The sequence below is a fragment of the Brassica oleracea genome, chromosome C9 (assembly GCF_000695525.1).
Source record: "Brassica oleracea var. oleracea cultivar TO1000 chromosome C9, BOL, whole genome shotgun sequence".
NCBI classification, from domain to species: domain Eukaryota; kingdom Viridiplantae; phylum Streptophyta; class Magnoliopsida; order Brassicales; family Brassicaceae; genus Brassica; species Brassica oleracea.
This window is the reverse complement of record NC_027756.1, coordinates 7,053,509-7,078,437: the sequence shown is the minus strand read 5'-3', so window position 1 is coordinate 7,078,437 and position 24,929 is coordinate 7,053,509. Positions and strand designations below refer to the sequence as shown.

The 24,929-nt window shown below is 38.1% G+C and overlaps 3 protein-coding genes across 3 annotated transcripts; all 3 read right to left on the bottom strand.

Annotated features, from left to right (window-relative positions):
• Positions 1-4,017: 4,017 nt before the first annotated feature.
• On the bottom strand, positions 4,018-8,308 carry LOC106319113 (methylmalonate-semialdehyde dehydrogenase [acylating], mitochondrial). Its single transcript, XM_013757353.1, has 19 exons — positions 8,154-8,308; positions 8,000-8,067; positions 7,856-7,927; positions 7,457-7,618; positions 7,132-7,210; positions 6,905-7,059; positions 6,752-6,815; positions 6,441-6,520; positions 6,180-6,245; positions 5,957-6,007; positions 5,744-5,895; positions 5,358-5,448; positions 5,195-5,275; positions 4,997-5,074; positions 4,881-4,916; positions 4,721-4,764; positions 4,563-4,641; positions 4,391-4,481; positions 4,018-4,323 (listed from the first exon to the last, which is right to left on the bottom strand). Exons 1-19 carry the CDS (start codon positions 8,179-8,181, stop codon positions 4,217-4,219), a joined length of 1,584 nt encoding a protein of 527 aa, XP_013612807.1. The 5' UTR covers positions 8,182-8,308; the 3' UTR covers positions 4,018-4,216.
• Positions 8,309-9,202: 894 nt separating this feature from the next.
• Positions 9,203-20,224, bottom strand: LOC106313217 (callose synthase 5). The gene is made up of 40 exons (XM_013750974.1): positions 20,140-20,224; positions 20,000-20,032; positions 19,464-19,662; positions 19,269-19,369; positions 18,928-19,049; positions 18,722-18,818; positions 18,503-18,613; positions 18,286-18,414; positions 18,094-18,186; positions 17,819-17,910; positions 17,591-17,717; positions 17,342-17,479; positions 17,185-17,261; positions 17,016-17,094; positions 16,804-16,929; positions 16,615-16,729; positions 16,165-16,499; positions 15,799-15,851; positions 15,536-15,678; positions 15,398-15,447; positions 15,231-15,317; positions 14,985-15,107; positions 14,802-14,896; positions 14,642-14,726; positions 14,399-14,559; positions 14,017-14,140; positions 13,594-13,688; positions 13,366-13,483; positions 13,136-13,287; positions 12,762-12,871; positions 12,551-12,676; positions 12,405-12,473; positions 12,107-12,296; positions 11,878-11,989; positions 11,662-11,781; positions 11,458-11,573; positions 11,285-11,368; positions 11,085-11,197; positions 10,763-10,992; positions 9,203-10,669 (listed from the first exon to the last, which is right to left on the bottom strand). The coding sequence occupies exons 3-40, from the start codon at positions 19,654-19,656 to the stop codon at positions 9,389-9,391; spliced, it is 5,772 nt and encodes a 1,923-aa protein (XP_013606428.1). The 5' UTR covers positions 19,657-19,662; positions 20,000-20,032; positions 20,140-20,224; the 3' UTR covers positions 9,203-9,388.
• Positions 20,225-21,292: 1,068 nt separating this feature from the next.
• Positions 21,293-23,918, bottom strand: LOC106316803 (cation/H(+) antiporter 15). The gene is made up of 2 exons (XM_013754671.1): positions 23,651-23,918; positions 21,293-23,561 (listed from the first exon to the last, which is right to left on the bottom strand). The coding sequence occupies exons 1-2, from the start codon at positions 23,858-23,860 to the stop codon at positions 21,327-21,329; spliced, it is 2,445 nt and encodes an 814-aa protein (XP_013610125.1). The 5' UTR covers positions 23,861-23,918; the 3' UTR covers positions 21,293-21,326.
• Positions 23,919-24,929: the final 1,011 nt, after the last annotated feature.

Sequence of the window (24,929 nt, the reverse complement as noted above, 5' to 3'; positions counted from 1 at the left end):
TTGTATGTTGAGGGTTTACGGTTCAGGGTTTAGGGTTTATGGTTTAGAGTTTAGTGCTTACTTTTACGTGTCGAATTTGTAGAACTAGCTAGCCAATATAAATATCGGTCGAGTTACGATAAACATTATTCGTACAATATATTTATTAGATTCGAGGGCGTCCATGTTAGTAACATAAGCGGCAAGGGTATATGATTTATGGTTTAGGGTTTAGGGATTAGGGTTTAGGGTTTAGGGTTTAGGGTATATAAATTTCAGCATAAGGTTGTAAAATGAAGGGTATAGGGTTGTACGTTGAGGGTTTACGGTTCAGGGTTTAAGGTTTATAGTTAAAGGTATTGAGTTTACTTTTACATGTTGAGCTTATGGAACTAACTGGCCAATATAAGTATTGGTCGAGCTACAATAAACATTATCCGTAAAATATATTTATTATATATGAGGGCGTCCATGTTAGCAACATAAGCGGCAAGGGTATATGATTTATGGTTTAGGGTTTAGGGATTAGGGTTTAGGGTAGGGTTTAGGGTTTACGGTTAAGGGTTTAGGGTTTAGTGTTTAGGGTTTATGGTTTGGGTTTGGGTTTAGGGTTTAGGGTTTAGGTATATAATTTGGAACATAAGGTTGTAAAATGAAGGGTATAGGGTTGTATGTTGAGGGTTTACAGTTCAGGGTTCATGGTTAACGGTATTAGGTTTACTTTTTTTACATGTCGAGTTTATGGAACTAGCTGGTCAATATAAGTATTGGTCGAGCTACCATAAACATTATCTGTAAAATATTAGATATGACGGCGTTCATGTTAGCAACATAAGGGGCGAGGGTATGTGATTTATGCTTTATGATTTAGAGTTTAGAGATTACTTGTAGGGTTTAGGGTTTACGGTTAAGGGTTTAGGGTTTAGTGTTTAGGGTTTATGGTTTGGGTTTGGGTTTAGGGTTAACTTCTAACATGCTTGATAATTAAAATGAAGGGTATAGGGTTGTATGTTGAGGGTTTACAGTTCAGGGGTTATGGTTAACGGTATTGGGTTTACTTTTACATGTCGAGTTTATGGAACTAGCTGGTCAATATAAGTATTGGTCGAGCTACCATAAACATTATCCGTAAACTATATTTATTAGATATGAGGGCGTCCATGTTAGCAACACTAGGGGCAAGGGTATATGATTTAGGGTTTAGAAATTAGTTGTAGGGTTCAGGGTTTAGGGTTTAGGGTTTAGGATTTAGGATTTAGGGTTTAGGTCTTATGTGACATGAAAGGATTCGTGTTAGCACTACAGTTAGTCATGCTGAGGTGGTTCAAGATGGGAGCTCATCTGAGGATGACAATTTGGATGAGGATAACGCCGTGAAGAAATCTATCAGCCCTGGACATGCCCCCGACACCGATGCTGCAGGAACGTGCGGTGGTGGACAAGGTCGTTAGTGCATGTATTAGTGGGGGAGACGAGGGAGGTGGTGTTGCTGGAAGTGACGACATTCAACCTGAGACCGAGGAGTTTGGTTAGGAAGAGTAAACGGCAGAAAAATGTATATGTTAATTATCTTTATCTAAATGATATTACTTGTGTAACTTTGGTAGTAGCCGGCTAAGTTGTATATGTTAATTATCTTTATCTAAATGATATTACTTGTGTAACTTTGGTAGTAGCCGGCTAAGTTGTATATGTTAATTATCTGGAACAGCTCCATTGTTACGGGGTGAGGCAAATTTTTTGGGGTTGATTCGTTTTTGGCTTGCGCCGTTTGTGTCATAAATTATGTGGACGAGAAGTTATCACTACTCACCACTGTTTAAGTTTGTTTACCGATGAAATCTAATAATATCTTTTGATATCTAAATAATATCTACACATAATCTATAGAAAATCTTAATAATTCTGATACACCAATAAACCCTACTTCCCTATGCTCGTGGAAGTCGAAATCGCAAGTGGTAAGGGCATTTTCGCCATCAACCATATTCCATTTTCCACAACTTTTCGGTTCCCATACTAGTCTTGGTACTTACCTAATTTGGACTTCTTCTATGGGTTTTGACCCAATTTGCTCTATTTTTAAAATACATTAAATTTTTAAATTTTATTAATATTTATATTTAATATATTAATATTTATACATAAATTAATCTTATAATATTATGTTTTAGTTTTACAATATTATAAACATATATAAATATATTTATAAATATTTAATTTATGTATTAAAAAATTAATATTTTTTGTTAAAAAATTAATATTTTTTGTTAAAAAATTAATATTTTTTGTTAAAAAATTAATATTTTTTGTTAAAAAATTAATATTTTTTGTTAAAAAATTAATATTTTTTGTTAAAAAATTAATATTTTTTGTTAAAAAATTAATATTTTTTGTTAAAAAATTAATATTTTTTGTTAAAAAATTAATATTTTTTGTTAAAAAATTAATATTTTTTGTTAAAAAATTAATATTTTTTGTTAAAAAATTAATATTTTTTGTTAAAAAATTAATATTTTTTGTTAAAAAATTAATATTTTTTGTTAAAAAATTAATATTTTTTGTTAAAAAATTAATATTTTTTGTTAAAAAATTAATATTTTTTGTTAAAAAATTAATATTTTTTGTTAAAAAATTAATATTTTTTGTTAAAAAATTAATATTTTTTGTTAAAAAATTAATATTTTTTGTTAAAAAATTAATATTTTTTGTTAAAAAATTATTTTTAATTATTTTGACGGATCCGGATATCCGCAGATAATAGAATATCGAGACGGATATCCGAAACCCGGATATCCGGAAACCACGAATCCAGATCCGGATATTAAATCCACGGATCCGAATCCGGATACCCTAAATTTTCCGGATATCCGGATCCGTCCCAGGGCTACCAGTGGCCACTAATAATACGTACAAGTTGACCCATCTGCAAAATAAACAGATACTACCGTTTAATGAAATCAATAATAAATTGCATCATAAACCTTATTTATTTCGTTATTAAATATGGTCTACACATCAGTATATATAGTAAACATTAAATACTATTCTCACAACCGGTCTCCTCCGTCAACACGTGAGGTTCTTTATCTCTCAACTCTTTCACAGTTGCAGCAGAGTAATACTTTTTTAGGGTTAGTAAGTGAAGATGTGTGGGTTCTAAGGAGGCGGAGTTACTCTCTATATAAAGGGAAAATTAGGGTATGAAACCGGGGCTACATCCACAGCTCTGTACTTGCGTATCTCGATAAAATCACTTCATTTAATGCTCCTACCCTATCTGAAACAGTACTCAAATTTCCTACCTCCACAAACTGCCAAGAAATATCTATTCTCTCCATTATTGTTATATAACCGGTTAGTTCCTCGGTTTTAGACCATGAACAGGTGAAATATGTTTATATAACCGTAAAAATTTCCAATTTAAGTTACTATAGATAACCGACCCTACAGTTGCTTCTCCAACATACCCAACTCGTTTTACTTCTACTAAATACAAAGTTACCGTACCTTCCCCTTTCCTTTTCCTAGCATTTAGTTATGTTCGCTTCATTTCCAACCTTTCATTATCTGTTCATTATTGGTATATATCCGGTTATGTGCTCGGTTGTTACAACATTACGTAAAACAAACTTCCTTTTTATACGTAATATATCCATTATTGTTATATATCCGGTTCCGTCAAATGTTTTTCAAAAATACCGGTTATTTGTGGGTATCAATACCGGCTAAGTTCCAAATTTAATTGTATCAAGATAACCGGTAATTTTTGGGGCTCTTTACCGGTCACGTTTCCAATATAATAACCTGAATCTTATTTCAAATAATAGATTTGGCGCCTTCGAATCTAAACCATGCGTCACTCGAGATTGACCGAAGTGACAGTTCCCCCAAAGTAACAAAATATCTTTCACGTGTTTCCTATACATTTTTTAAATTTTTATCTGGTTTTAGTTCCTTATTACTACCTGTAAACTTTCCCAGTAGCAGGTGTGAGATGTTACAGTGATGTGAATGACATAAATGTAATCACCAGACGATCAATGACCATGTTCGCCAATTAATAAAAATAAAGCACATTTCTGCAAATACCAACGAGAATTTGTCTATTAACCTTAATAGGCCTATTTTTTACGCATGTGACTACGTAAACGGAAGTGATATTCACTGAAATGGATACAATTCATTTATTACTTCGAGAAATCCAAAATAAAAAGAGCGAGGTTGGGTTTTTTATTTATTGCTTTTGCGATGTAGGCATGGCAAGAGATACTGAAGTTGGAATATCCTTCCACTGTTGTGTCACAGTCTTGATCTGAGTGAAAAAGTCTACTCCGGCTTTGCCTGCAACAATTCCACTTGACCTTTCAAAAACACATTCTTCTCTTTAAATTGTGACAAACTTTATTACCATAGAAATTCAGGTCCCCTGCGAATGAAGCTTTGTTCCCAGTAAAAGAGAAGAACGGTAACGGAACCGGGATTGGAACGTTGATACCGATCTACGCATAACATAAACAAGAACAATAAAAAAAAGAGATCGACCATATCTCAAATGCATACAAAAAGTTAGTTCTTCATACCTGTCCTGCTTCTATTTCCATCTGGAACTTTCTTGCCGCTGCGCCCGATGAAGTGAAAATTGCAGCACCGTTCCCATACCTATTGAAGGCGTAAAAGCAGATTATTCAGAGGAATATATATCAGTATTGTTATAAAGACATGACAAAAAAGGGTTTACTTGTTTCTATTCAGTATGTCTATGGCTTCATCAAAGCTGCTTGCCTGTAAATATCAAACAAAGGCATTATGGCATGTAAATAACACGTATATGAAAAACCAAAACGAATATACTTTCTGATTGTGATCCATTTATGATATATTTTATATTTCAATCTGACCTCCATGCATACAAGAACGGGGCCAAATATTTCTTCCTGCAATGTGCCAAAATGAGAGAGGAAAGTAAGTTTCCAAGTAGAATACAGATTGATTTACTCAAGTATCAGAATAATACCTTGTAACACTCCATGTCTGGGGTAACACCAGATAAAATGGTGGGACCGATGAAATTCCCTTTCTCGTATCCAGGAACCTGTTTATTATGAGCGATGAAGTAAACTTCTCAGACCAGTCGACTGTTTCTTTCAAGATTACACGGATTATCAATTTAGAATAAATTTATAAGGTTATTGGTTACTATTCAGTAAATTACCACAATATTTCTTCCGTCAAGCAGCAGTTTAGCGCCATCGTCCACACCAGACTGAATCAAGCGACATATCCGTTCTTTGGCCTAGCCAAATAAAATATTTAGCAACAAGGTATATAACAGAGGAAAAAGCAAAAGACTAAAAGTGATATGAGCTCGAAAATACCTGTTTACTAATCACAGGACCTAGGTCTGCATCTGGTTCTGTTCCACATGAGACTTTAAGGGCTTTAGCTCGCTCGACGAGTTTATCCTCCCTAGTTCGTATTAGACAAGTTGAAGCCAATCTCTCAGTACTATCCAATGAAAATTAACAGGCTTCACACAGCTTCTCTAGTTACTTTTAACACTAGGACAAGGCCATAGTAAATCTATACTAATTAAAAGAAGTGATGTCATATAAAATCCTATAGACGGTTTATGCACATAAGGCTGTGGAGCTCCGAAAGCAGAGGAGAGAAAGAGATTAGAGGCAAAAGAAAAACGAATATATGTAATGTTCCACAAAGATTTGGTGCAGTTTGAATATGAAGAAAAGAAAGTAGGTGGTACCATGACTTTGAATTGCCAACAAATACCACTGTACTCAGAGCCATGCATCTCTGTCCAGCGGCACCAAATCCAGCAGCAAGTAGAGCATTTAAAGTAGCATCGACGTTGGCATCAGGCAGGACAACTCCATGATTTTTCGCTCCCATATTTGACTGAAGAGATGTTTTATAAGTATACTGACATCGTTTTGAAATACTAAAGACAAATTGTTACCTGAATGCGTTTTCCTTTCGCTGCTGCTCTTGCATATATATGCATTCCAGCCTTTAACAAAGCAATTCAAATTCGGAATACACAAGTTAAATAATATTTGAGCGCAGAGGAAAAAGCATATCTGCTATAAAAGGAAACTGACTACGTGAAAATTTCGTAGACTTTTATTCATCACAACAACAAAAACCAAATTCGCAGTAACACAAAAAAAAAATATACTTACAGTGTTTGAGCCAACAAAGGACACAGCCCTGATATCATCATCATCACAGATAGCATTCACAGTATCCTGCCGTGTAAGAAATGCATTATTACAGACGAAAGAGAAACTGAAATCAATAGTGTGGAATTGGAATCTTTGAGAATTATAGTTTTGGTCCTTGTAATTTCAATAAAGAATATTCACCATACTATCTTCCGATGGGAATCTCTCTTTAACATTTCGAAAAGTTTAGCAAAGAACATAAATTTAAGGATAACCTACATTGGTACCGTGAACGATATTGAGAACCCCGTTAGGTAATCCAGCTTCCATTGCCAGCTCCGCAAGCATTACAGAAGCACCTGGAGAAAACAAGTAAAATCAACAATCGGTATGGGAGATAACATCAGGTACAATAGACGATCAATCTTGCAGAGGTAGTCAACTAGAAAATGTGATATATCGAAAGAGCATTCAGCACATCATATTGATCTTGCTAGTAAGATGTATGTACAGAGGTATCTTGAACTTCACAAAACGAAATTAAACATCACAGGAGAGCCGTTAAGTTATGTGAATAGTGAGCAGTTTACCAGGATCTTTCTCCGAAGGCTTTAAGACAAAGGTATTGCCACATGTCACCGCAATGGGAAACATCTGCATTAACAAACACACAATAGATAATCAGAAGAGGATCACATAAAAAAACTAAGGAGATACAAAAAGGTATTTTTCGAATTTGTTACCCATAAAGGAATCATTGCTGGAAAGTTGAAAGGACAAATGCCAGCACAGACACCTAATGGCTCCCTAAGACTATACGTATCGACTCCATTCGACACATTAGGGACATATTCACCCATCTGCAGAGTTGCCATTCCACAAGCATGCTCCACAACCTCTGCATAACCAATCGGGTAAGGATCTGCTCTGCTTGTTCAACTATTATAATCAAACCTGCGATAAAACTGACCTAGCCCACGGAAGATATCACCATGTGCATCCTTTAAGGTCTTCCCTTGCTCGGTCGTAATGCTCAAAGCAAGTTTATCCTTGAGGAAAGATTAAAAAAAAAATATCAGAGAAGAACATGTTTCGTGAAGGAAACCAAGTAAGTAGTTACAAAGCCGAATGAAACAATGGACTTAGGCCACCAGATTTTACGAAGAAAATTACGTAGACATGGCCTCTAATAAATATTTCAAACTCCAAAATTTGTTAAAAAAAATAAATTTAGTTGAAATCTTTAATAAATAGCGTATAGTCCCTAAATTTCAGGGCAGGTCCTGAGTAGTTACCATGTTTTTGCGTATAAGCTCTTGAAACTTGAGCATAACACGCTGACGAGTGGTGATGGGTGTGTTTCTCCACGAAGGAAAAGCTTGCTTCGCAGCAGATACTGCGGCCTTAAACTCTTCGTTAGTTGTCAATGGAACTTGAGAAACAACTTCTTGCGTAGCCTATATCACAATCAAAACCTTCACGTCACAAAAACAAACGAGGAGAGTACAGAACTAGCAACAGTACATAGAACCCGGTCCTAGGCAAAGCCAGATGAAATATTCGTTTCTAGTCTCCAAATTTTTTAAAGGTTCCTAAAACTTTTTTTTTTTTAAAGATAGATTTAATTGAAATCTTTACTAAATTGCTTAAAACCTCAAAATCTCAGGCCTGGCCCAGAGAGAGGGAGAGCTTACAGGGTTTATGACATCGATATGTGATGATGCTTGAGAGTCAACGAAAGATCCTCCAATAAGATTCGGTACTCTCTGAAACATAATAATAGGAGATTAAATCAAATAAGATTCAGAACTGAGTGATTACGAAAAGAAAAAACTCACGGGAGGCTGAGTAGATGACATAGTTGATAATAAACAACGGAGGAATCGAGGCCTGAGGTTGTTGTTCCCTGCGAACACCAAACCACTAGCATCGATCGTATCGGAGTCTTAGAGAGTTTGGAAAAAAAAAAAAACAAGAGGATTCAGATTATACCTTGGTGGAGAGAAGTTCGGAGAAGCATCGTTCGATTTGATTTGAGTTTTTTTTTTGTTGTTGTTGTCGATTTTCTTCCCTTTTATGCGTTTGCTGGGGGATTTGAGTTGCTGAGTGAGTGCTGACTCAAACTGTCGATCCGGAGCCAAGTGATGATCAGATAGATATATACGATGTTAGCTCATCTCTTTGATTTCTACGTGGTTCGATATGGACCGTTTGATCTGTTAATGATTAAAGATTCTTTTGTTTGACTATGACCAAATTTTTTTGGCAGTACGTTAAAAATGATTTTTTTCAAAGAGAAAATTAGGAAAATATCGTATTCTAGAGGCCTAATTAAATCAATATACACAACCCAAAAATAATTAGGTGATCGGTGGCCATTATGTAAAATTAGGTAACTGGAGTATCTGAACGGGAAAATAGTCTTCCTACCTCGTCAATTTCAGTCGTGCTATCCGAAAAATGATACGTGCTAAATACGAGTTGAACAATCCTTAACTCAACAAAACGCAACTTTCTTTGGGTCGAGGATCCGAAGTTGTTATCATATGAATCACACGACGAGTTGCATTCAAGTGCTGATGTTGTTAGTTCTCATGCCCTTACTCTTTACTTAGACAACAACCCAACAGAACAACCACATGTGCTTGTTATTTGGAAATGATGAAGATGTATCACATGATGGATTTGAATTTGTGGATAACCATATCAAAAACTCTTTTGATAACCTTATAAGCTGTGGTTAAGTCGATTCAAAGTGATTGGTGCTAAAATGCGGTCAAGTCGTTGTAAATGAAATTTACGGCTTACAAAAAAAATTAGAAAAGTTTTTTTTTTTCTCAGTTAGAGTATACACAAAGATGCCTATTAACATAAAATTAACTCAGTTTACTTAGAATATTTCTTAGTCTTATCCATGTCACATATGAGAATGAACAAACCAGAGGCGGTGAGAGATTTCTACTTGTAGTAGTATGTTTCTACCAGAATTTACGTTTCACATATCAGTTCGCTGGTGTAGGTGTAGAATCTTCTACTTGTAGTAGTACGTAATATAATTTGTTTTACATCAACTCTGAAGATTTACTAATAAAAGAAGGTCCACAAGAAACAAATTAAGAATCGAGGAAAACAGTAGTAACAGATTTAAGAGGAAGAAGCAATAGAGTCAGTCATAAGAAAACCAGAGAATAGTTTTAAAAGAAGAAAACAAGTAGAGGTGAAGTCTCTCACTTCTGTTTCTTACCACCAGCAAGGATACGTTGAATCTGAAGGCCACGGCTAAATGCCTGGTTGAAAAGAAGCCTAGTCTGAAATTCGGAGACAAAGGGGAACCAGGCGAGAATGGTGACTGGCATGAAGATGACAACCCCCATTATGTACTCATACCCTCGAGCCAATGCCTTGACCGAACCCCACATTCCTACAGCCTTCATCAGTGTTCTTCCCACCTGCGAGATCTGAAGCAGAGCCCATCCCGTCGGTAGAAACGCTAAGAAGCTCTGCAATATATCTCCAACCGTCAGTTTCAGGAAGTGGAATAGCATTCCAACTATCACCACCGATCCTATGAAGAGAAACAGCTTGAGCAATCTGAACATCAGCTGGAAATCCGCGCTAAACTTCTTTCTCCCCATCGACACTATCTTGAGTACGATCATCACTGCAACGATCACCAGCCATGAGAGTCCGTAGACTATGACGCTTTGCTGTTTTCCGAGTCTACTCTCTTTGGTTAAGTTCAAGTGGTAGACAATTCCGTATTGGTAGATGAAGTAGCGGAGGGAGAGGAAGATCTCCCAGAACTTTCCGAAAAAGCCAGAGTGAAGCAAATGCTCTTGCTCTTCTTCCCACCAGGATTCCCAGCTTTTGACTGCTGGCACTCCAATGCCTCCTCTGCTGCTTATCCATTTGTTCCAATCATCCCAGTCATCTACTATCTTCTGCCACTCGAATCCCGAGGGGTTGAAAAGGAACGGAGAGAACAGCCAGGAAGCAACCAGGAACCAAGTTGATCCCAGAACAAGCACGTACGCTACTGAGTCCTCTGTTGCTTTACCATACAGCCTGTAGCATATCAGAAGAACCATCAACTCCATTCCTTTCACGAAGTGGCTTCTCGAGTACATCCTGTAATTCTCCGCAAACTTCTCGTGCCTCACCACAAAGCCACGGCCTGTTGCTCTGTACTTGGCTCCTCCGTGTAGTATGGTTCGTCCGTAGTAATGGACCTTGGTACCAAGCGAGAAGGTAAAGAAGACAGGCGCTAACTGAAGCTGCATTATGATTAGGTCGCACAGTGCAGTTCTGAATCCTCTCTCTAGCCCAATCTCCATTATCATTGGAAGTGTCATAAGCATACCCAGTTGCACAACGGACTGTGAGGCCATCGCTGCCTTGAGTGAACTATCTCCTTTAGCCGCTGCATACTTTACTATTGCCTCTTCCACTCCACTCAGTGACAGATAAAGTCTTCCATACAAGAATGCATAAACTGTGAGGACAACAATCTGAAATACAGAGAATGAGAACTCAGTTTATGTTAAGCAAATTAATGAGCCAGAGCTAAAATTCAGTTTTGACTTTAGAAGATGAGAAGTTACCATAGAGCTGACGTAAAAGCCTACGGTTGTGAAGTAGCAGGACATCATACGGAAGAAATCGAAGCGATGCCCAAGTCTGTAGAGATCTCTACTCAATGTTTGCTCCCCGTTACCACAAGCAACCTTTGCTTCAAAGAGGGATATCTGGTTCAGTCCAACATCTCTTCCTTTCCCTACTTGGATGTACTCATGATGAGTGATATTACCACGCCTCAGAGTTGAGTTGAAACCTAGATACACATATGAACCATGTTTTTAGTAAATAATGAAAGAATATAATATAACTGTATTTTCCTTACACAAGTAAGGTTCAGAAACCAACCAGCAAAGATGTCCTCGCTAAGATTTATGCCGCGTGATGCTTTGCTGATGCCACCACGAGTGATGTGGAAGATTCTATCAAAGACATCAGGGTGACCATAGTGAAACCGGACCCTGAAATCAGAAATCAGACATAAGCTCCATATTTTGTATTTATGCTATATTTTGTGTTAGAATGAAACAACGGAGACCAAGACATACTTCAGAGGACTTGCGAGGACTCGCTGACCAATGGTCACAAAGCTTGTCTCTTGGTTCGACATGAACCAGGCTAGAGAAGAAACACTGAAAGTAAACACATATACATGTCAGCTAGAAAATTGAAAGAAGTTTTATACTAGTCTTTATAACATAAAAACATAATAACCAAATACCTGCCAGTAAAAATATGTTCTCTGAAACCAAGAATAGTGGGTGCACGAACTCCATGGTCTTCATTGAACTCTTCTAGCAGGTTCCTCATTTTCAGTGCTTCTTCCAGGTAATGGTCCTATTAATTAGATGCTATGGTAGGTAAGTTACATTTTTTCCAACAAAGAACAGTGCATCATGCTTCCGTTAGGCTAAAACAGTTTCACCTGATTCATGTCAATAGCCTGGAGAGCTTCTCCTCTTGTAAAGATGAGTGCATGATTCTGATTTTCGGGTTTTCCTTCTCCTATTTTTGCTGGACCAGGCAATTTTACCCGATATATTTCCTTACAAAAGTTACAGTTACAGAGTTAGAAATCTGTGAGTTTTTTTATTAATAGGACACAATAATCTGTTAAGATTTCCAATCATAAAAAAATTACCTGATCAAGATTCTCAACAGCCTTGATAAGCACCGAATAGAACACTTTGTGCACTTTTCCCCCTTCACGTTCCTCAACCTCATCAATGTATGCCACACGGAGAGAGGGATTGCTACAGCATAGGATATGATAAATGAGACTCATCAGGGAACCCACCAACGGATGACAAAGAAGACGAATTTAAAATTTCTGGAATCTATTCAGAAGAAAGGATGGAGGAGAGACTTACTTAACCATTAGATTAAGGATGTCAGTAGCTCTCCGGTCTCCACTTCGCTTCTGATTTCCATAGTTCTGGCAAGTAGCAACGTAAGTAAATTTGAGATCTGCTACTGCCTCTAACTGAGCGTACAATGATCTCTGACTTTTCTTGTCCTCCTCAGTTGGCTCTGAAATGGCTTTGTACCCTTCTAATATTTCTGTAAACCCACAAGACATGTTTTAACAGTTTACTTATTTAAAAATGTATTGATCTCTACTGCTTCAGTATTTTGGATTTCAGCACAAGTTAAGTAACCATGTCTCACCTTTTTCAGTAGCCATGTCAAGAAAAGCCTGAAGCTTCAATGCCCGCCTATAATACATCATGCCTCTAACTGCAAGATACAAATGGCAGTCAGCAATAGATAAAAACCATATAGCAATATAAGTAGGCATGTATGATATAAAGTACCTGTTCTAAACAGAGTCTGCCCCCTTAGAGAAACCCAATGGCGAAGCTGCAATATATTTTCGTCACTCTCCAAAACCGCAGTTTCATCTTTACAACCAAGACGCTCCAAGAAGTTGGTCCACTCATCTGAAATGGTGGACCATATATATCAACTATGAAAGCAATGAGAAGGAATTAGGTCCAACAAGAAGAGCTCATCGATAAGACATACCTGGGAAGATCTTCTGCAAATAGTATACAACTGATATACCATCTTCATTCTCCATTTCCAGGTCGTTCTTAGAGTAGACAGTCTCTTCACTATAGTACGGAGTTAGAACACTGTAAATGCAAAAAGAAAACTCTTATGTTACTAATAAGGTAGACCTCCTCTCTGTTGTAGGAATTCATAATAGTTCCATAGTATCAACTACACTGATTGTATGTTTCACAGTCACTCCAGCCCACCAAAAACAAAACAAAACGTGAAAATATGGATTTCGACAATTTACAGAAATTCAAAATTTTGAGAAAATAGATAGCAGCAATTGGTATCATCCGAGAAGCATCGATTCTATTTAAAATGGTGATAACTGGATCACATACCTAAAGGAAAGCATATTTCTGACACGAGGAGCTCGAGGCATATCCATAAACAGTGAATTTGAGAAGAAGGCAATCCTTCTTCGCGCTTCAAGGTTTATGGGAACATCCATTGCAGATTCTTTTACAGTCAAGAGTAAATGAAGGCGTCTTATCTACAACAATAAAAGAATCATTATGTTGAAAAGTGTTCAAGGAGATTAGCCTTATATTATGTGTTTTTGAGCTTTCACCTGTTCATCCCATTGAGCTGTTGCCACTGGAGGAAATAATATAGCAGGTTTTGCGTCAGTACCAGCAAAAAGTTGCCTTCCGGATTCCTTGTTAGTATGCCCAAGTTCAACCAATTCACTGCAGAAAGGTGCCACTCAAGTTACTCTTGTTTGTGTGGATAATATATATTCACATAGACACTAAACAAACTTTCCAGTACTATAACTATAGAGATACAGTCCACTAACCGGTTTTCATTTTGCATCATATCTCGGGTAGTGACTTCCAACATATCTTGCAGCAACAGCACCACTGTGTCTCTTTTGGATGGATCCGCATCTTTCTGCACCACCATCAGTTACATATAGTTATTTAGTTTCTCAGATAACATTAACATTTCACAAGTATTATCACTTCCATCAAGACTTATCCTTAATCTTCGTTTTTTTTTTACTTTTCCATATCAGTACATCAGTTAGCAATGTATTGAGAAATAAGGAATCTTGAAAAGGTTCACAACATGATTTCCTACTGAAACTGGCAGCCAGCTTGGCTTATAATCATAAGCAGGCCTATAATAGGGAGCTTGCACTGTCTCTAGCATAGAAAGTATCCACTCCCACGAACAATCTAAAATCAATATCATTGATAAAAAAATGTGATTCACTTACCAAGATTCCGACAAGCTCGACAAATTTACTGCAAAGAGCAGGCAAAGGAGCCATTCTGAAATTCGAAAGGAAGGAATTCTTTGATATGTTGCTCTCCACCTCTTTGATGATGATACCAATGATCCTGTGGCATTATATCTTATCTTAGAATCTATCAAATGAATTTGCAAATCAAAGAGGGGACTGAAATCCCAGGTTGAACCGCATATATATGCTAAAGGTGAAACTACTCAATGATCAAAACAGAGGAATGCGGAGGCACATATATATGCAGTCTTAGAGAACATTTACGAATAGAACTAGTTAGAGAACGCGATTTAATGAATACTCTAACTGCTTCATGAATGATAATCAAGTACTTGTTTGATGAATAAAGATATACCTTTTCTCATTCTCCCCAATTACCAAAGTATGCAAGACATGTTTGAAAGATTCGTAGCATTCAATAACAGCACACTTCATGTATTCGTCTGCACATATGCGCTTCCAGAGGTCAGAGTCTTTTGTTCGAAACTGAGCTGCCATATCCAATGCTATGGGTATCTGTTCCAAGAAGATAACTTTAACAATAGTAAAAAAAAAAAAAGAGCAGAGGTATCTGGAATAACAGACGAAGACCACAAACCTTGCTTGCAAGCAAAAATGGTGGCCATTGAATTAGTTTCAAACTAGGATCTGAAGTATAAGGAACAAGCAACAGATCCATCTCCCTGAACAAACAGTTGGTTCAAGGACATGGAAAATATGGGGATTCATAAAAGGCGGTTTAGTATCTAAGTTATTACCTGTCACTGATGAGATCTTCCTCTCGGAAGCTGCTAATTATTTCATTCCAGAGTTGGGAAAATTTTGCCGCTTCAGTTCTTCTTGCTGCTGTGACCTGCATATAGATAGAATTTGGTACCTTTATAGAATACTAGTACCATTCTTCAAGAAATCACTTTATAGAAGAATCAATCTTGTTGAACCTCTGCAAATCTTTTCGATAGGGAAAACCCTCTTCTCCTTGTTTTATCAGAAGGAACAAGATACGTGTTAAATGCACCAGGCAATGATTGGAACCTGGACCTTAGCATTCCAAGCGTTCGTATCTGGACGTAGAATTGAAATGATTTTGTTAGGAAAAGATATTATCACGCAGGACGACCTTGATTTCATCTTAGTAACACAATAAAAAATAAGTGAGTAGAATGGAACCAGCAAGAAAGTATTACCTCTCCCAATCTATCAAAGGCACCAATGACACCACCACATATAGTGGAGAAGATAGCATACCAAATTTGAGTGTCCATAAAATAAACCTGAAGCAAAATTAAGGAACGTGAGATATCCATGGAATTGCTAAAGATTTCATTTCGATAAGTGGTTAAGAAAAATATACCAAAATCACAGGTAACCACAGGGACACCACTGCTCCATAGTTGTGCTCAGCTGCATGGATAATGGGAAGCTTACCAAAAGTATTAACAGCAAACAGAAAAACAGATTCACAAGCAAAAAGCTTAAGTCGTAATATTACCATCGGGGAAAAACTCATGCCATTTGTACTTCACATGGCGAATGCTCATAATTGCATTTGTTGGCTTCACCAAAAGTTTCACCTGTAGAAAGTAGCTAAATGCGAATTTGCAGAAGAAAAGCAACAGCCAGAAAATCGTATACCTGGAAATTCCAATAAATATATTAGCTCAAAACAATCTTTGGTCAAATGTTCACATAAATCAGTATATGCGTGAAATTTGTTTGTTTTACAACAGATCTTGTTTGTTTCCATATACTTACTTTATGAGTGAAATTTGACTTTCATGCATCCCCCTTCCAACGTAAATTCTTGGCTGAAGAGAAAAAAAAACATGGAATGATTCAATAAATGGGAAATCAGACCCCGCATAAGATATTTCCCCGAGCATCACACATATTCAGAAACTTAATATCTTTGATATAGCAAGAATAAAAGTCAAACTTTGCTCTTGACTTGCGTATACAAATAACTAACCGGCAATAGGGGAAAATGGATCCTGAGTTGCACAAATAATCTAAACTAACAGAGTTCAGAGCTCTTCTAGCATGCCTAAGGGATTTGCTGACAACAGAATCATAATTTTCATCCAGGATGAAAAGAAAGGAGTTATAAATCCAGCCTCATACCTGTGACCACCACAAAAGCAATCGAATTATATGCCAGTCTGAATTCTCAATCCACCGTCGAAGCATAGGGAAAATGAACATGATAGCCGCCAGCACATTTGGGAGCAAGTAAAGAGCGGCAGCCAAGATATAGAGCGGGGGAACCCCTTTAACTCGTGGAAGGAAGGATAGCCATTGCTTCAGCATCCCAGGAGCAAAAGAAACGGACTGGGCATAGCAAAGCGGCAATACCACACACCAAGCGAGACTTACAACGATCTTGAGAATATTTCTCAAAATTTCAGTAAATTTCCACCTGTGGAAACCCGGGAAGTTTAAGATAACGTCCAAGAGACCTAGCATAGAAGCAAGAAACAATGTAATCGTTATTTCCTGGCAAAGTAACCAAATGACGAAAACAGAGGAACTCCAGGCAGGGAAAGTTTTGTCGCAGCATTGAGGGTGGCGTACTCTGAAGGAAGCGTAGAAAAGCTGCTGTAATGAAGATACTGGAGAGAGAGTATAAAACATCCTTGTTTAAGATTTCCCTCAGCTCCACTCGTTTAAATGCAAGAATGATCATGGCCTGGAATCAAAATAGAAATGTCACTTTTGACTGTCTCATGTTATTACGAATATAGCTCGTGCAAGATTGCTTACTTGGAGTGCTAACAAATAGAATGTCCAGAGTCGGTCAAAACTGTGATATATGTGCCAAAATGTTCGAGTCTCGGTGAAATTTGATTTGCCTGTGTTTCCCGCTTTTCTTAAAGACCCTTTCTTCCCCTGTAAATGAATTTAAAAGTGGGAAAAAAAAACTGATCAGCTCAATGGAGACAGAGAAACAGCTAAACAAAGCTACAAGGTACTACTTGTGCCATATCACGCGTTGATTTGAAAAAGTCTCCATCATCACGCATTGGCCAGCCCAGAGAGAAACAATCCGGAGACCTATATAACAGTGATGCGCAAATGACACAAGAAAATTAAGATATCCCAACCAAGTAAATATTCTATTTACAGACTTGAGTTTTAATATACCAGAAATATTCATTGAGATCATCATAGTTGGACCAATCTGAGTGAGCCGCCTTGCCATTGGCACTCTTACTTGCTTCCTAAATCACAAAAAGTCAACTATGGTGTATACAAGGTCAAGATTATCAAGATGTCATCGACATATCATTCTAACATGTACCTTTTCAACTACTCGGTAGATTGGTGTAATGACCTTCCGTAGAAATGCCTCATCATCTCCACCGTAAGAAGGCTTAATGTTTTCTCCAGTAACGATGCTGACATTTCCAGCCAAGAGACCATGGAGTTCATAAGCCATCTGAGCATAAACAGGAGATAAATATTGATGAATTATTGTGTTTGACCAAACATATCAGCCAGAACAGATTAGCAAAAAGGTAAATTAAGAAAATCTGAATGTATTACTGACATTGTGGAAAATATAGCATAAGCATTCTGGCATGAAGCGAATATTTGCAGCTTCACCCCAAATGAGTAGATACAAACCCATATACAGTATCTTCCGCTGTTGTATATCTTCAGCACCTTGAGGAAGCCTTCGCATAAAAATAGATGAGTGAATTTTGATTAAGAGTATAAGCATCATTCAAAAAAGTGTCACATCCAAGCCATTTGTGAAAAAGATAGTGCCTGGTACCTTAAACTATGTTTACGTCCTAAAAACTTGCACCAGTTCTTGTAGTTCTTAAAGAGCTTTGTCTTGACGGCATCAACGGCTCTATCGTCCAGCTGCATTTATACATTGAATTAATAAAAGTTTCATTGCTAAAAAGTGTTTGACAGATGAGTATGTATCTTTTATTGATGGATTTTTGAGACAATGCTGTGGCTTTTTACTCATCACTAGTGTCAGCGGGTCTCAGAGCACATGCCCAACTGCTCTATAGGTGAGGGAGGAAACTATCGAGGTACCTTATTCAGAGGCTCTGGCCTGGGAGTCAACCTTATATGATTATCAGCAAGTAAACAAACCAGATGCTCCCTCTGGTTTCTGACATTGTCTCTCTGTTAAGATCAATGAAATAATAAGAAATACATCTATCTCACAGGTTCAACATGAATTCATTAGATCATCTTGTTACTCTTCTTAGATCAGCAACTTTCCTGGAATCCAAACATAGCTCTTAACCAGTCAAGAAGATCCAGATTTCCGGATTTCTTTTTGTGCTGCTCAGATCCAGATGGCCAGTTCAATCCACGAGTGTTCCCCAAGGCAGCTACAGCGGCTTTGACCTAGTCATCAAGCAGCATTAGAGGTGTAAAAGCAGACACTACACTCATTAGATTAAAGCATTGGGAGACTCATTCAAAAAATATACACCTCCTCAAGCTGCATAGCAGACTGCGAGGCTCCAGCAGAATCCAATGGAAGAATGTTGTACGGTGCATAAATTTCGTTCTTTTCTTGAACATCTCTAGCAGCTGCAATAATCTTTTAAGCGACACATATGGAAATAATTCAAACTCCATCCTCAGTAAACTAAATAACTGTTTTATAGCTGTCTTGTTTGCTTTGAAAACGTATATTTTGAACACAAACCTCAGGAGCTACTGCTTCAACTTTTTCGCTCTTGTTTACTGCCATGAGCACTTCAAAGAGCACTCCGGCGGTCTGGTATGCTTTACCAAGCTGAGCTCTGCGAGAGTTGGTTCACAAAATCCGTCAGGATAAGAGCACTACTAAACATCTTCAAAGGTCCGAATTTGATTAAATGTAGTTTGTAAAACACACAACGACCATCTTACCTGTCTGCTTGATCCCCTTGGTCAAGGGCCCTGACATAGTGCTCATAATATTGTTGATAGTAGCTCTCAACTTCCCGTCCATCGGTTTTCTTCACCCTAGAAGCAAGACTCGAAGCATTGTCCTGTATCGTAGAATTCGTTATTAGCTCCACTCATGCTATAAGAAAAGTACAAGACAAAATCTGCTCCGTGATCCCCATTCATGAGTAAAATCTTTGTCAGCAAAAGGGAAATTTTTTCAGCAGTGGTATGTATCGGGAGTGTGAATTCATTTGAAAGCCTCCTTTGAGAAGACTAAGATATGAATCAGCAAGAAAGATAGAAAAGTAAGAGAGGATCACCCTTTCTAATCGTTGGAAGAGAAGTGTCTTGAACTGCCTAACACCACGGCCGCTGGAGCTTGGATCCAATCTATGAGCTTTCTCGAACGCGTAAAACCGACCTTGATACGGACGCAGAGAAATTGAAGTTAGCAAACACAAAAATCAAAAAAGACATTTATTAATTCTAAAAGCAAAAAGGCAGAAGAATCATACAGAGGTAGGCAACGCGAGGTCGCTCATGTTCAATCTCAGCAGCAACACGAAGAATGGGGGCAATGGTGCCAAGGGAGGCTGGAACAACCTCATGGTCAAACACTTCGATGGACATAGTAGTGGCGGCACTACGAGATGGCCGCCTCATCAGCCCCTGAGGGCCAGAGTCATGAGATGTACTGCTCTGAGCCATCTCTCCCTGTAATTAAGAGACACTGAATCACAATTGAGTAAAATATCAGATTACGATGGTTCGTTCGTGTAGAATATGATTATACGGAAACACATTCACAATCAAAACGGAGCTCACACGAGGAAAACTGAAATCCAAACGGAAACGGATCGATTCCTAAAAAAAAAAAATTCGATCTCTGATAACTAAAAGGATCTAACGATCAAATATAGAGCTACGAAATCGAAAAACACAGGCGAGAGAAATCGAACGTCGTCGGTTGAAGATTCGCTTTGATATCAAAGGAAGCTGAATCGACAAGCTAATTTCTGAAACGAAACAATCAACGGAGAAGAGAACTCACGTCGTTGGATGCAGAGCTATTAGATCTCCTTCCCTGTAGAGAGATTGGAGAAACGAAAACAAAATACAGAATGAGGTTAAAGAAGGAAGGACGACGATGATATTATACAAATTTATCGCCGGAGAGGAAATCGATTTTACCTGAAACAGAGACGAGGAAACACGAATTCTCGCGAAGAAGCATGAATCAGAGAAATCAACACGAGAGAGAGAGAGAGAGAGAATCAAAAAGAAAATATCGGGGGAAGGGAGGAAAGTGTTGCTTTACGGTTTTAAGAGGGAGGGAGGGAGGGAAACGAGAGGATGTTTTTTCAGTTAGAGAAAAGCCACGTGGCTACAGAAGAGTGGGTGTTTAAAACTTAAAATAGCCATGGTTGTGAGAGAGGGGTCAAAATCAGATCAAAGCTCTCTCTCTTTCTCTTTCTTTCTACTGTTTTTTTTTGTTGAAAATTAGGGAGCGATTCTTCTGCGTCTCACCACTGGACATCCGTTTCTTTCTCCCTTTATTAACGCTTCCTGGTAATAACCAAATGAAGTACTATTCAGTGCTCCACAAACATTCTTTTAATCGAATAACTTACAAATTATTTATTATTAGTAATAGTTTTATGTTAAGCATATCAAACTATATAAATATTAAATTATATTTTTTATGTATAATAAATCTGTTGGTGTAATAAGATACAAAATTATTTGCAAATGTTGTCGCGCTTATGATAATTATAACCATTGCCTTCCATCGCAAGCTCCATCACCGACCATACATACACTCTCGCTTGCTCGTCCAGGTAGCAGGTTCATGGTCTCCATCTTGCTCATGTACTGGTCTTCCGTATTGATCAAGTTCTGGTCGAACCTCCTTAAGCTTCTTTCCTGGTTCAAGTTGCTCCAAAGCCTCAGTGACAAAAAAAAAAAAGAAGAAGTTGTTCCAAAGCCCTCTCAAGAGTAGATCGTCTCTCTTGGTCCAATAGCTCATGGATCAAGCCAATAAAATTTTGAAAATACCCATTAAGTGATCTAGCTAGTTCATGCATTAGTTTCCAGCGCTTATTAGTACTCAACAATTGGAACGAAGGTAATACCCTTGCTGTTATAACTAATAATTATTCTCCTACAATACAAGAAGCCAATTTAAAAAACTTCCATTTTAAGATATCAGAAATGATACAGTTTAGAGGTCTGGATATACAAATTACATGTAAAAATCTAAAATAAATAAAACTAATACCCCATATCAAGGGTTTCAGCCAATATATATATATGCCAAAATACATTGTAAGACAAAAAAAAATGAAAATGAACAAGAGCACACAAATTCTCAAAGTCAGCTACCGTGGATTCTGTAAACCATATGTGTCCCTTGGATGTTCATGTGAGTGTACCGGACTATCAGGCAAATCCATGTCATCTTCTAGTGCCGATGACCCAACATACTGCTGAACCACAAGGACCGAGACAGTGGCTGCAAAATCTGAAGAGGCAAGCAAATCTCCAATGGCACCAAGCTCAGGACACTCACTCCAATCAGTTAAACCGGCGGTGAGAGGAGACAACATTCCTTCTCCTCTTCCAACTATAAACAGATCATGAGAACTATCCATTGATCTCACCGCAGCAACCGTCTCCTCTCCATTGCTAACCACTTTATCGACGTAAAGAATCGTCTCGTGTTCCGCATTCGCTGCTCTGAAGGTATTGATGTACTCATCATCAAGCTGTCGTTGCTTCTTCATGTCCACATTCATATTCCGAGTGGAAGAAGCAGGTTCCGCTACATCTTCATCAGGGATAAAACGCAGCACAGATAAACTAATGCCAGGATGTTCAGCCATCCTCCAGGCATAAGCCAAGGCTTCTCTATCGTCAGGACCGCCGAAAAATAGAACGGCAACTTGGAGAGAGATGGTGTTCGAGGTCAATCTCGTGGCGCCGTTGAGTCCTCTGTCCACGAGAATCCCAACGGAGCAAGGCGAGTTTCCGAGTAGGTTTTGGTTAACCAAACGGTAAGCCGGGTTGGTCGCTTCCATCCCTCCATCCACCGTTTGTTGTTTGTGAAACGGTATGATTATAAAGGAAACACGTTTGTCCTCTGCCAAGCTGCAAACGTCCTCGTGCATCGTCGAGTAAGGCGAAATAGCTGTCAAGGGCTGAACAGCGACAAAGGCAGCATGCTGTTCATAATTCTCGAAGGCGTTAATGATGTGATCTGATTGAGCTTGCGTTCTGTTAAGCGCCGGCCGTCCTGATTTTCGAGTGCTGTGGACGATCAGCATCGCGGACGCTCTACCCGTGAGCTCAACAAGATGGAGAACGTATATGCAAATGGGAGATCTCTTTGTAGGATGTGAAGCTTCGAGAAGGTTTATTATAGTTGGAACGTTACGCGGCGTATGGACGCATACCAGCACTCGAAGCTCACTGTCCGGCTTTGTCTGTTGGATCGTCCGTCTCTTGTACGAAACCGAACGCCTCACCGGTTTGTAAAGAACGGTTACAATAGGAGTTATGACTCCAGTCATAACCAAGGCTATAAGCACCATCGTGGCAAAAGTCTCGTCGTCCAAAACCTTTTGGTCTTTGCCAACATTAAGGACGATCATTTCAACTAGACCTTTGGTGTTTAATAGCAAGCCAATAGTTATCCCTTCGCGAACCGGCATCCCGTGGAAAAACGCAACGATGACAGTGCCAATGACTTTTCCAGCACACGCTAGAACGATAACAAGCATCAGAGTTAACCACGTGGCGGGACCTTCGATGGAAGCTATATTAGTCTTGAGACCACTTATTGCAAAGAAGAGAGGCAGGAGAAGTCCAGAGACAAAATCTTCGAGTTTCTCTATGAGGGTGAGACCAAGAGGTCCATTGGGGATCACAAGACCGAATACAAAAGCACCAAAGACTGAATGTGTTCCAATTGAATCTGTAATGAAACCAGAGATCATGACTCCCGTCAAGATGAGACAAATGTAGAACTCACTAAAGTTCTCGCCTTCAGGGGTTTTGCGTATGATCCAAGAAATGCCTGGTCTAACAACAAACACGCAAACGGCGATGAAAGCTGCACTAGAAATCATGACCCAAAGAGAGGCAAATGAACTTTTCTCGCTCTCTGCCAACGCGATGGCTAGGGCCAGGAGAATCCAAGCAAACATGTCGTTGACCAAGGCTGCGGACATGGAGATCCGACCAATCTCGGTGTTGATGAGCTTGAGTTCAGCGAGAATCCTTGCGAGGACCGGGAAGGCGGTGACGGAGAGAGCTACACCGAGGAAGAGTATGTAGGTTCCTTGCCCCAAATGGTCATCAGATCTGTGCATGGAGAAAGAGAAAGCAGCGCCAATGAGGAATGGTAAGACCATACCACCGATAGCGATGGTTAGTGCTCGCCTCCCAGTCTTGCGTACCACCATAATGTCCATCTCAACGCCCACCAGGAACAAAAAGTAGAGTAAACCAACGTTAGCCATTGTTTCAAGTACCATCACACTTCTCTGAGGGAACACGGTGTTGGCGAATTTATCGTAGCGCCCAAGCACCGATGGCCCCAGCACTATTCCCCCCTGTACAATTAAGATCTTTAATATACTACAAAAAATTAAATCATCTACAAAGTTTGATATTCTAACAAATATGTGGGTTAATTACTCACAAGGATCTCGGAGATGACACGAGGTTGGCGAAATGGTTTGAGTACAAAGACAAAGAAACGAGTGACGAGAACGACCAATGTAAGCTGGAGAACAAAGAGAGGCAGGGAGAAATCGAGAGGGTTGTCGCCTTGCCAAACTCCATTGGTGGTAATCATGCTTGGCGCGTAACATATTATGGAGGTGTCCGTCGTACTATTTTCCTCAGCCATTTTTTTTTCTGCAACTCCTATCAAACCATGAATTGTTTTGAGTGTTTATTCTGTTAAATTATCAGGAAAACATACATACATCCATAGGCATATGTAGGAAAGCAATAAATTGATTCAGTTGGTGGTATTCCGTATCATCCTCTTTCCTCAACGAGTCAAACAACATCATTTCATCTCTATTTTTGGTCTTCTTTCTTTAATTAGATTCACAATTTTTTCAGGTGTTTAGCTAACTGTTTTTAATTTCTCAAATTAAATAATAATTTTATTTGTTTCAATATGTGTGTTCTTTCTTTTCAGATAACCAAAATCGAAAATCTATGCCAAAATTGGAAAAATAAAATGAAAAACGTTATGGTAAACCTGTAAATAAATTAAGTGTTTTTGTGTGTGTATGTGTGATTTATGCAACTAGAATGAGTTTCAATTTTATTAATGAGATAATCATTAAAATTGAACTGTTCTCAAAATTGTATAGCACTAAATAAAGCCGAACCCATTGATATAAGAATGAGGTCACCTGACATAATTAGAATAAGTGAAAGTCCATTAATATACTGGCTTGATTAAGAATTCATTAATAGTTTTACATTGAGTCTTGGAGAGACAAATTATGGAGATTAGTGAAAAATATGTTTATAAAAGATCTTCACCATGGTACAAGAACTATTGTCAAATGTGGTGCAATCATACTTGAATATTTAGAAAACAAATATAATTTTCATTTGTAAAATTGTCTATTTAATATTTTCATTATTTGTAATATCATAATGTACCAACATTAAAAGAATATTCGAGAATTGTATAGCACAAAATAAAGACGACCCCATTGATTTAAGGATGAGGTCACCTGACAACATAAGATTAAAGTTTATTTTCAAAATACTTATGTTTGTTTTCTTTTCTTTCCTTTTCTGATTTGTGTTTGATTAAAGATCTAATCAATATCTATAATATTATTTGTGGACAATATTTAATATCATATTTTTACCTAGTTGTGTCACTTAGAAAAAGTAAAATTAGAAGAAGATGATTGAAAAAATTAGGTAAAAATCAATGATAAGAAAAC

Coding starts and splice junctions, on each gene's coding strand:
- LOC106319113 (XM_013757353.1), bottom strand. CDS start 8,181: ATGCTTCTCCGAACTTCTCTCCACCAAG. Junction 6,008..6,179: donor CCTTTGTTGGCTCAAACACT/GTAAGTATATTT, acceptor GCTTTGTTAAAG/GCTGGAATGCATATATATGC. Junction 5,276..5,357: donor GTCCTGTGATTAGTAAACAG/GTATTTTCGAGC, acceptor TTATTTGGCTAG/GCCAAAGAACGGATATGTCG.
- LOC106313217 (XM_013750974.1), bottom strand. CDS start 19,656: ATGGCTCAGAGCAGTACATCTCATGACTCTGGCCCTCAGGGGCTGATG. Junction 18,187..18,285: donor GAGCTATGTTTGGATTCCAG/GAAAGTTGCTGA, acceptor TGATCTTAACAG/AGAGACAATGTCAGAAACCA. Junction 10,993..11,084: donor TAGCGAGGACATCTTTGCTG/GTTGGTTTCTGA, acceptor ATGTGTATCTAG/GTTTCAACTCAACTCTGAGG.
- LOC106316803 (XM_013754671.1), bottom strand. CDS start 23,860: ATGGCTGAGGAAAATAGTACGACGGACACCTCCATAATATGTTACGCG. Junction 23,562..23,650: donor GTGTCATCTCCGAGATCCTT/GTGAGTAATTAA, acceptor TTAATTGTACAG/GGGGGAATAGTGCTGGGGCC.